This window comes from Aulonocara stuartgranti (assembly GCF_965226115.1).
Source record: "Aulonocara stuartgranti genome assembly, chromosome: 10".
Taxonomy (NCBI): domain Eukaryota; kingdom Metazoa; phylum Chordata; class Actinopteri; order Cichliformes; family Cichlidae; genus Aulonocara; species Aulonocara stuartgranti.
In genome coordinates, this window is record NC_138946.1 from 9,732,932 (window position 1) to 9,745,151 (window position 12,220).

The 12,220-nt window shown below is 38.6% G+C and overlaps 1 protein-coding gene across 8 annotated transcripts in view; it reads left to right on the forward strand.

The window, feature by feature from the left end:
• Positions 1–12,220, forward strand: part of LOC309716261 (uncharacterized protein) — a 32,234-nt gene that overhangs the window by 5,885 nt on the left and 14,129 nt on the right. For 3 of the 8 annotated variants that reach the window (XM_082549967.1, XM_082549966.1, XM_082549968.1), the window contains 4 exons: positions 4,340–4,444; positions 7,905–7,947; positions 8,325–8,368; positions 8,465–8,510. In XM_082549967.1, the coding sequence (XP_082406093.1) occupies positions 4,342–4,444; positions 7,905–7,947; positions 8,325–8,368; positions 8,465–8,510 (236 nt within the window). In that variant the 5' untranslated portion in view covers positions 4,340–4,341. Of the gene's footprint in view, positions 1–3,894; positions 4,224–4,339; positions 4,445–7,904; positions 7,948–8,324; positions 8,369–8,464; positions 8,511–12,220 lie in introns of those variants that run through there. The other 5 variants (XM_082549963.1, XM_082549964.1, XM_082549962.1 and 2 more) reach the window with 4 other exon arrangements.

A 12,220-nucleotide genomic window follows, 5' to 3' on the forward strand; every position in this document is an offset into this window, starting at 1 on the left:
TATTTTCTTTTTTTTTTACAATTAAGGCTGTATAACATCGATATGTAAAGGATTTTTTTATCTGATGAGATGTTGGAACAAAAAAATCCAAATCATGATTTCACTGGTTTCTACATTTCTCTGGTGGCTCAATGGTGTAATGCTTAAACGAAAGATCCCCATTTGATTTTGGGGTTGTGTCCAAAAGGGGAACTGGCATAAAAAGCCGGCCCAATCAAACATGTAGAACCACCTGCTGTGAATAAGTGAGCAGCTGAAAGTAGTTTCATCCTCTACATTTATCTGAAAGTTTAAGATTTTACCTGCAAAAGATGTGACCAGCTCCTAAAAATGAAATGCTGCTCCTTAAACCGCTAAAGAATGGATATATATAAAAATAAAAAAATCTGCACCTCAACTAAAAGATTGGAAAAAAAATATCACAGGCATTAATGAATACATTATTAATGACGGTCCAAAGTTATAATTCTCTGACAGGATATAACTCTCTTACTTTTACTGCTGCTTTAAGTGCAATAAGGTGCTTATGATTTTTAAAAAAAAAATCACAATTAGGATTTTTATATGGTTTTATTTCTGCTTATTCAAAGACTGTATTAATTTAATAGTAAGTCAATGGAAATATTTTAAACTGCTTGCTTGAAAGTACCAAATGTATTTAGTGCCAAAAAGTAAGTAAAGTACTTTATGTCTGGGTATCTGCTGGCAACTGAGGGAAATAAGTAATGGGATAAGCTTTACACAGTAAAAGTATACAAATTCATCATTTGGATACAAACAGGAGGAAAGCGAAGAAAAAACGTACATTTTAGCAGCTAATTTTTATGAATAAAAACACACAGATGGGCCAGATAAAGAAAAAAACACTTCAGATGTAGATTACAGTGTCAGAACTTATTAAATATTACGACATAAAGTATGCTAACATTCAGGATTCAGAGCTTACATTTGTCCCAGGTTTAAATTTTAGTAGAGAAATTAAAATAAGGGTCTGCGATAGTGAGAATGAAAGATTAATATGAAAACGCAATCATTAATCCAAATGTACAGAATGAAGATAGGAGCTGGTGTATTGTTTGTTGCAGTAGTGGACAGCTATTTGTTGGTGAATATGTACATATGCAAATATTCAGTGAGAAGGCTTGACATAAGCTTCATTTAGATAAAAACAGTAAAGACAGCAGTCCTACATCATTAGAAAAAAGTTCCTTAAAAAACTTTACATTGAGTTTTGAGAGTCAGGAAGTTGCTATATGCTATATTCATATTGGAGATCATTAAAAACCTTTTAATCTGCTCTGAAAATCAATGCATGCTTTTGCTGCCAGATTTATAAACACTGCAAGATTTTTACACCAATTTCCTCTAGCATATGTTCACTCCATTGCTCATGGCGATAGATCCAAGTTTTTCCTTCATCGGGATTTTTGGCGCGGCAATGTGAAATTTGTTGCCGCTGTAATATTAAATTTTTTTATTATTGTGGTTTAAATGACTCAATACGGTTGGATTTTTGTTTATCAGATGAGAAGTGAATGCACAGATTTCATTTAGATAACAGGCATTTTCACTCTACTGTGCTTGGACCAAAGGCGTTAAATGAATAACAGCGGATAGAGCGATGTTTGGCATCATCCAAATACCGAACACGTCCACGTTTCTCTGCAGCAGGACACAAAATCTTTACAAATAGCAACAAAGATTCATCAGCGCACAGAGAAACAGTAGGTGCTGCAGTGGGGCTGTGATGGAAAAACTGCCGCCCGCTGGAAAGACAGACTTTCCAATGAGACCACAACTTGAGACCTGAAACCAAAGCATTTCACAATGGATGGAAATAATAAACTATGATGTAGAATGAATAAGTCATGTTCTAACCCAGCACTGAGATGCTGATGATATTTAAAGGTGTTAAATATTTACATATTTATACATCCCTTTCCACAGTAAACAAAGATTTACAATTTTATGAAGCCTGGTGAGGAAAAACCTGTTCAGACAATTGAAGAGAAGTGACGATTTGTTAATTTAATTAATTAATTTGTTTATTTAAATCTTATTCAGCCTCTAATATATACAGACTCTTGCAGGGGTCATTTCCTGTAGACTTTGATAAAGACCAGTCATATAATGTCTGACTGTAGCTAATAAACTGAATACTTTATTGGCTACATTTACTGGGTTCGACCATCTCTTGCCTTCAGAGCGGTCTTAATTCTTAATGGCATCGATTCAACAAGGTGCTGGAAATATTTCTCAGAGATTTCAGTCCATGTTACCACAATAGCATCACAGTCACTGCAGATTTGTCAGCTGCACATCCACGACAGGATCCCGTTCACCATATCCCAAAGGTATTCTATTCTATTAGATTGAGATCTGGTGACTGTGGAGGCCATTTGAGTACAGTGCACTTACTGTCATGTTTAAGAAACCGGTGTGGGATTATGTGAGCTTTTTGATATGAGATTTTATCCTGCTGGAAGCAGCAAGCAGAAGAAGGGTACATTGTACATTGTAGGGGTGGCTGTAGCTCAGGTGGCAGAGCAGGTCAGCCGCTAATCAGAAGGTCGGTGGTTCGATCCCAGGCTGCCTCCTGGCTGCATGCCAAATATCCTTGGGCAAGATACTAACCCCATGTTTGCCTACTGGTGGTGGTCAGAGGGCCCGGTGGCGCCAGTGTCCGGCAGCCTCGCCTCTGTCAGTGCGCCCCAGGGCAGCTGTGGCTACAATGTAGCTTGCAATCACCAGTGTGTGAATGGGTGAATGACTGAATGTAGTGTAAAGCGCTTTGGGGTCCTTAGGGACTGAGTAAAGCGCTATACAAATGCAGGCCATTTACCATTTACCATTGTGGTCATAACGGGATAGACGTGATCAGCATCAAAGCTCAGGGAGGCTGTAGTGTTTGAACAATGGTCAGATACAAATATTCCCACACCATTACACCCCCAGCAGCCTGAATCGTTGATACAACGCAGGATGGCATACCAGCATAACCCTTTCATGCTGTTTCCATCAAATTATGACCGTTCCATCTGAAGGTTGCAGCAAAAATCCAGACTAATCAAACTAAGCAACATTTTTCCAATCCTCTGTTGCTGAATTTTGCCTGCGTGAACTTTATCGTATGTTTCCTGTTCTTAGTAGACAGGAGTGGCATCCGGTATAGCTTTCTGTTTTTTTAGCCCATCTGCTTTGAGATGTTCTGTGTATCTTGGTTGTAATGAATGCTTATTTAAGTTACTGCTGTCTTCCTATTAGCTTGAAGCAGTCTAGCCATCCTGCTCTGACCTCTAAAGCATTTTCAGCCAAAGAACTGCCGCTCACTGCAGTTTTTCTCTCTGTGCTTTGAAGTTCGCATGATCGTCTTGACCATGTCTAGATGCTTAAATGCACTGAATTATTGGCATGTGATTGGCTGAACTAGACATTTGTGTTAAGGAGCTGTTGAACAGGTGCCCCTAACAAAGCGGCCGGTGACTGTTGGGGTTGCATGCTAATCACAAACACCAGCACTCGTACAGACACAAAAGTTTAATATTTATCATTATTACCTGTAAATGAATAAGCTATACCAAATTTTCAATTAAAAAAAGTCGATAATTAATTTTTCTTTGAACACAAGGGCAGCAACAACTTTAAACTTAAAGTGAACTTAAATTCAATTCAATGTAAAAATTCTCTATTTTATGAAAACACAACTGAAGCGACATATTGTGAGTAATACTTGAGTAGTTTTAGCTTTTCAACCCAGTTGCACAGCCTATCTGACCTCTCACACTCCTCTTAAATAAATTTACGTTACATTTTTTTAAAATCAGATTCTTAAAATTTGATTTAATCTGCACATTTGTTGAACTCTCTTAACCTTAACCCCAGAGATCATTGCCTTTTGTTTATTCTTGGAAAAGGAGGGCTGACCAGACTTTAAAAGAAATGCGCTCCATGAGAAAGTTGCAAAAAACGTCTTCCAAAACGAGCCTGATTAGTCACCTGCTGCAGATGAATAGGAAATGACCTTTCTGAGATCACACTATAAAATAATGTGTCCTTGAAAAAAAACAGTTTTCTTGCATTGGGGTGTTTGATGCTTCATAAAGGGTGTGGGCAGGTGTTAGTCCCATACACAAAGCAGTGTTTCAGTTTTGTTTTGGCTGACCACATCCTGTGGTTCTTTGCCGTGTTAACAGGAAAGCAGCAGCAGCAGCTGCTTAAGCCATGTAGGTGTGAATGCTTGTTGACCAGTAATGTCTGCATTAATATAACTAAACAAACTGAAGGGGTTAGTTTGAGTTGCTCTAAAGTCTTTCCTCTCTCTCCTTTGTGTGTCTCTCAGGTATGATAGGAAATTCTGGCCCGCTGCCCGCAGTCCTGACTGTTGCGTCAGTGGCTTTACTGAGTCTGCTGACGCTGCTGTGTCTGCGATGCAAAAGGAAACCCAGTAAGTACATTTCTCAGAGAGCTTGGACCGATGTGACCGATTTCAGGTGTGAATAGTGATATACACAAACAACTGAACTGGAGACACATGCGGGCTTTGTTTTACTTTGCTTGAACCACATGAAGCAGTTTGGGGGGAGGCAGCTCTTCACGCTGTCTCTACCCGCTTTCCATTCTTGGGTCAAGCACAGTAAGTACGTCCTCCATAGGGAGGTCTACTGCACAGCTGCAGAACAAATGAGTTGAAAGATCAGCAACACCACACGCTGTATGTGGGTCACAATGCTGAGGACAATGTGGGAGCATGCTGGTCCCCTGCAGAAGAACCACATGCAGTCTTTATATTATCTTGATCTCTTTAATCAGATATGAGCACTATTCAGCTTCACACCTACAGCATTTTACAATCACAAAGACACCTAACATACATGTCTCTGGGCTGTCAGAGAGAAACCATGCAGACGCGGGAGATCTTGCATACTTTTTACAGAGAGGCTGGCACCACCCTGCCGCTTCAAAGCAAAGATAGAGATGTGAAAAAATCAATTTACCCTTGCTTTTTTTTACACATCCACACAGACCAGACATGGAGGCAGGATTTGGGGGAATTAAAAATTTAGCGATTATAGATATATCATTGTAATAACATACGTTCCATTACCACATTTGTCCTTGTCAAGGTAAAGACCCTTGAACAAATGTTAACAGCACAGTGATCCGCTGCGAGCGAGCACCCAGCCCCCACAAGCCGTCGTAGCAGGAGCAGAGAGCAAAGAGACGAAAGAAAAGCGTAGAGCGAGGACAGACAATAAAATAGGGCAGAAGTCAGAACCACCGAAAAAGCTCTCAGATTTCAAAAACCCCCCAAAACTGTGTTGTAGTATAAAGGAATGCTTAAAGTCAGGTACAAATAAAGCCAGTTACATTCTCGCTTTTTTAGATCTAATAGTTTACAGAAGTGATGATTTCTCAGAGATGAGATCATGTTTTTCAGCTTTGCCTTTAGTCCAGCACAGGGGTGTCAAACTCATTTTAATCTGAAGGGCACATGCAATTTAATTAGATTTGACATGGCTAGAAAAGTATTGTATAATAACCTAAACGTGCTCCTTTCAGTGCAAAGAAGCACAGATGCACTTTGAAAACATCAAACTTTATAGACTTAGAGATGAAAATAACTACAGTTTGAGGAATACGTGACTATGTTTTATACACTTCTGTCATTTCAAAGATATGTGACTGTTGTAAAACAAAGAAGCATAATCTAACCAGACTGTGGTGTGGCAGGTCGTGGGTGATGCCTCTCAGTCAGAAGCACGTTACACTGAAGATGATTCAGATGCAGGCTCAGAGGAAAATAACAAGTTTTACTCTCATTATGTGATACATTCTTAATGACTTCACAAAATAATGATTCCTTGCTATGATAGGGGTCTGATCATGGAGGACTTTGTATGTGAGGATTTTAAATTCTATTTAACGAAGAGCCAAGGTCACTTTAAAAGGGGGATGAAAGCAGAAGATCATCAAACATGCTGCACAGGAACTGAATAGGAACATGTGATGACAGCCAGCAGGCTGAGTAGAAGACAGAGCTATATACACTCACTGGCCACTTTATTAAGTACACCTTGCTACTACCAGGGTTGAACTGCCTTTTCTTTCATGACTGCTGTAAATTTTCATGACTCGACAAAGTGTTGGAATCATTCCTGAGTGGTTGTTTGAGTTTAATATTTTTTTCCTATCAGCTCAAAACAGCCTGACCATTCTTCTCTGGGGTCAACAAGGCATTTTCACAACTGCTGCTCACAGAATATTTTCTATTTTTCAGCCCATTGTCTGCAAACCATTGAGCTGGTTATGTGGGAACATAGACTAGCTTTTAAAGTCTCTTAAATAACCTTTCCTTCCCTGTCTGATGCTCGGTTTGAGCTTGAGTGGGTCGTCTGTTTACATGCCTAAATGCACTTAGTTGCTGCAATGTGACTGGCTGGAATATTTGCATTAAGGAGCAGTTGAACAGGTGTTCCTAATAAAGTGACCAGCGATTGTATACAAAGAAGTCTGACAGGCAAAGAAAAACAGGAGAAACACATTATCAAAAAGGTTAAAAAAAATCAGGGAGTCCAAGGACAATAAACAGGAAGCAAAACTAACACCTTATACCCAAGAAAACATCCTTCATCGCAAACACAGGAAATAACCCAAAGACACTGAAAGACATGAACACTAACACAAGATGACAAAAGCAAAGGGAGGGACCAAGAAGAAACACGAGATAGACTAAAACTAATGATAGAAAGGATCAAAACACAAAACTGAACTTATTTCTTGAAGCCATTAAGTTAAAACTAAAAGAAAGAGACTCAACATTGCCAGGACTAAGACTTGCAATGTGTGGATAACAAAGAAATCAAAACAGGACTCTGAACCTCGAAATTGAATATATCAACTTAGATTTCAAAAAAGAAATTAGGGACAAATAACGGGGACAAATGAAGATCAGTTTTCCATAAATTTTGCCATAACGTGGAGTCAGTCTGCGATAGGCTGAAGTTGGCAATTATATACTCAGTGTTGGATGTTTTTTTCTTTTGAGCCAATTTATTGGCTAACATTATCTCAGAATGGTGATGCAGGAGATTCCCAGAGTAATTTCATAAATGTATTTATTTTCATTTATTTATTAAAATATCAGTATTTAGTGTCCCTTGTATCGATACAAAATATTGCGATACAGTGCTCTATCAGTTTTTCCACCACCAAGTCTTTCCATTCATCGTTGTTATGAGATTACTGGCTATTAGTTTGCCGAGAGAAACAACAGGTGGTGCAAAGTTTGCAGTCAGGTGCCGCTTAAATCCCAGCAAAAGAAAAAAATGAGTCACACCTCCACAGATTTCTCATTTGTTCATGCAGCCTGCTTTCTTAATCATAAGATTTTTGCTTATCAACTCAACATGTTTTCTGCATTGTTATCCTTTATCCTTGAGTAGCTTTGCATGAGTCAGTTTAGAATAATCCTTTTTTTAATCTTATACTTCTTGGTGCAAACCCTTAGTTCATCTTCTATCTGAAAAACCCCCAGTTTAAACTCCTTCCCCTTTAAGCCACTTTCCTTTGCTTGGCTGCTCCTCACAAACAAAGGATTTGAGCGGCAGGTGGGTGGGGCTTCTGCACCCACAACCACAACTGTGAGCCATAGATTACCATATGGCAATATTCACATTCATTAACATCTTGTAGACCACCATAACCTCCTGAGACCCTGCATACTTATATGGAGACATTGGTTATTGCCTTATTGTAGCCTACACTTCATTCTGCTCAGCACAGACTTGTGGAATCACACACATCGTATATTTATAGTCATAAGACACAGCTGCAGTCAACTGGTATAAATATTGAGGTTGAATTCTTTCAACCTGTTTCTTTCTTCTGTCTTTTTTTACCTGCAGAGATCATTCAAGAGGACCGTCAAATATACAATCCACCAACGTTGTAAGTAATATCTTACATGATGATAAACTTTTCAGTCTATAGACAGCTGTAAAAATGTCTGATAAAAACAAATAAATATATATAGATATATATTTTTTGTGACATGTGTCAGATGAGCAAAGTGACTGCAAGAAAGAAAATTACAGAAAGTGTCCATCGCTTTCCTGCAAGTTTAGTTTCATTCACTTATTGAAAGTCTCATAAATCTGCAGATAAAGCCTTAAAATTACATCACTGAACATAGTTAAGCATCTCTAAAGGCCTTAAGCAGTAAACAGTAGTAATAGTAGTAAACTGTGTGGCTACCATAAATATTTAATACCAGCATATTTTAATCACTTCATAAAAGTCCTGACATTAAAACTCTATCTCGACAGCCAACGTGGGGGGAGTCAGTTTGCAGTGATGCGATCAAAAACAGGTAGGCTAAAGTAAACCAATCAAATCTGTACCTCAGATACCGCCTCTGTGAAACGAGCTTTAATGCTTTGTTTAAAATCCTCGTTTTATTTTTCAGTAACCAAAACCAACCAGATATCATCATCATTTGAAGCAGCAGCAGCGTACGTACAGCGTGAGATACTGTCACTTGCAAGACTCTGCACGATATTTAACCGCACTTGGTTATGTGTTTCATGCAGTGCTTATGCATATCTGCGCACACGAGACGCTTTTTATCAGGGCACATAACACAGAAGCCAGATCAGTTAAAGGTCAAGTACAAAGACTCAGCTTTAATGGTGTTACTGCTGAAAAGCACTTCAATCTGCAAACAGTTCCCCCCCGATTCCAGCTTGAGTTTATAAGATGTATCCTCCATCAGCTATTGCTGATTTGAGAATTGATACGAGTGAATTCTATTTGCTAAATATGCCCACGTCCAGCAGCTCCCAAATATTTTATTTCTTATTAATCAATGCCGTAGGTGATTCTTTATTCTCCGGTTTGAAGTCTATACACTGCATGTTAATATGTGCTTTAATACCTCAACTGGTTCTGTGTCCTCTTAGTTTTGCTGAACCTAAATAGCAATGGCAAACATGGATGGACATGCTTAACTTACTTAACTTAACTATTGATTTTCAAATGCAAAGTTAGAAGAAAATTAAATATGTAACACTTTAGCCAATATTCAAATTAAACTGCCTAATTTTTTAACTTTACTGCTACTATGTTTGAAAGCTATAAAACTACTATATGTTTTTGGCAGGGTTTTTTCAAAGTAGGCTGTTTATATTTAAATTATTTTACACAAACAAAAGCAGGTGATACGTAAAAAAGTTTTAAACTACAATAAACTGCATTTTTTTTAAGCTATTATGTTTTTTATATGTTTTTTGGCTCCACACAATTTGCAAATTCCTCAAAAATGTTTGTTTTGTTTGGGGTTTTTTTTTAGATTAAAGAGTGCCCACCCCTCAGTAAAATGTATTAAACTGCACACTGAACACACAACTCAACCTGACTGTGAGCTAGGGCTGTCACTATATGATTTTCACTGCATGCTGGGCCATAAAAGAGTAAACTTTCTCTCAAAAAGACAATGATCAGCACAAATACAGGCCATTTACCATTTACCACAGTCTGACCAACCTGTGTACTGCCTGGATTGACTACAAGAAACGCTACGACTCAATGCCTCACACATGGATCCTGAAATGCCTAGAACTTGTGCCTAGAAGTTCAACAGGACCTTTAGACCCTCATCAGGAATTTGACAGAGATGGAGAAGTTCAAGTTCAAGCCAATAGCACAAGTCTCCATCAAGTGTGTAGATGCTCTGTCCCCACTGACAGGCCTGAACCTCCTCTACCAGATGATTGACAAGACTGGCTGCCAATACCGACTAAAGAATGGTGCAATCGTCAGCCACCTCTTCTAAGTGCAGGACATCAAGCTGCATACCAGGAGTGAACAAGACATCAACTCACTGATCCACACCACTAGAATCTACAGAAATGACAATGGAATGTCATCCGGACTGGAGAAGTGTATCCAGGTAGTCACAAAGAGAGGGATGGTAGTTGGAACTCAGGGGACTGCATTACCAGAAAGCAACATTGCAGACATTGAGGATAGCTACAAGTAGACAGGAATCCCACTGGTAAATGGAAACTATGAAGAGGCCCCTAGGAAAGCTGCAGTCAATATCTATGTCATGCCGGTCATCAGATACTATGCTGGGATAATCAGCTGACAAAAAAAAAAAAAGAGACAGAAGCCATTGACATCAAGATAAGGAAGCTCCTTACCATGCATGGAGTGTCAAATCTAGCACCCTGTATGATAGAACCACTATCCACGATAAAACAACAAAGATCCGTGTGTACATCAGGAAGATGGGCTTAGTGAATACCTCAGGCAGCAGAAAACTGAGAAAGAAGATGAGCAAGAAGGGGAACCATTATACAAGGACAGGCCTCTGCATGAAAGACAGCACAGAGGCACTAATCATGGCAGCACAGGAACAAGCTCAGAGAACAAGATCCACAGAGGATGGGGCCTATCACGCCAGTCAAGACCGCAGGTGCAAGGTGTGCAAAGATGCCACTTAGAGAGTCAAACAGGGTGCAAGATGCTAGTAGAGAAGGTGCACATGCAATGCCATATCCAAGTGGTTGTCATAATATACAGGAACATTTGTGCCAATTATTTCCAGGAAGTCCAGAGGTCAAAGTGGGATATGCCCCCTAGGGTGGTTGAGAATGACCAAGCTAAGAGCCTGTTGGACTTCCAGATACAGACAGATAAACTGGTGATGGTTAACCAACTGGAGATAGTAGTGGTGAACAAGCAGAGGAGGGCTATAGTGATAGATGGTCAGTGGTCAATGGTAACTTTATTGTTCCCAATGTGAAATTGATTTGCAGTATATCTACTCATTAAACAACAGATACATTGTATTAAAAAAACAAAGAAATAAAAAAAATTTAAAAAAAAAATCCCGTTCTATCAAAAGCTTATGGTTTAGTGTTATTAAGCATAACAATAGCAGTAGGTATAAAAGAGACTCTGTCTCTTGGTCTTCACTGCAGGCACTATATGAATCAGCTCAAAATTTCTAAAGAGAGGATGGTCTGAACATAACATGGCAGAGGTTGGACCTGGACCTGAGTCCCCCCTGAAATCTTACCAGCCACTTTAACCAGGTTACCAAGTCTGGTCTTATTTATCAAGGACAAATGACCTGTACCAGGCAATGATACAAAACATTATAGCTATACCAAGTGACAGCAAAATCAGAAAGAAGGAACACAAGAAGCTTGAGAACCTTGGAGCTTGAGAAGATGTGTGTGTGTGTGTATATCTATCTATCTATCTATCTATCTATCTATCTATCTATCTATCTATCTATCTATCTATCTATCTATCTATCTATCTATCTATCTATCTATCTATCTATCTATCTATCTATCTATCTATCTATCTATCTATCTATTGTTAAGGTTCAAAATATTGGGGATGGAGACAAGAGAAAAAACCACAATAACAACACTGGTCCGGCCGGGTTGAGTCAAACGATGATTTTAATGAACACACGCGTGGGAGATGGACACTGATGCAGACAGCCTCAAAATCTCAAAATGGTGGAGCATTGCTCAAACTTTTATAGCCTCTGGTGCCTCCACCTTATCATACAAAGCCTAAACATTCACATGCTTTCTCTCACACAGCGCCTAAGCTACGACCTTGGCTCCCTGTTTATCTGCTCCTGCTGAAATAGGGCAGAAAACTCCAGCACACTCTGTTCTCTTCTACTCAGACAAATTAGATTTCTTATAACTCAGCAGTATAATGCATCATAAAACAATATCATTCATTCACAACAAGTCAGCAGTTTAATGTAATGCAAATCAGTTTAACTAATGCAATAGTTATCAGCTTCTTCTGATTCAGGAGAATAATGCAAACTAAAACTACATAATAATTCACAATCTTTAATTAGGGGTATAACATGGCATAAAATAATATTATAATCTAACACTATCTATCTATCTATCTATATATATATATATATATATATATATATATATATATATGTGTGTGTGTGTGTGTGTGTGTGTGTGTGTGTGTGTGTGTGTGTGTGTGTGTGTGCAGCTCAGAGCTCAGCTAAACAGAAACAAATAAACTCATGATGGAATCAAGGGGAAACTCTTAGAATAAAAAAAAAATGCACCTAACAGCCGCTCAAAGACATTCTAACTTAAACATTAGAATTATTGTTTATTTCTTTATATGCTCACAAACAGAAATGAAAAAAAAAAACTACTGT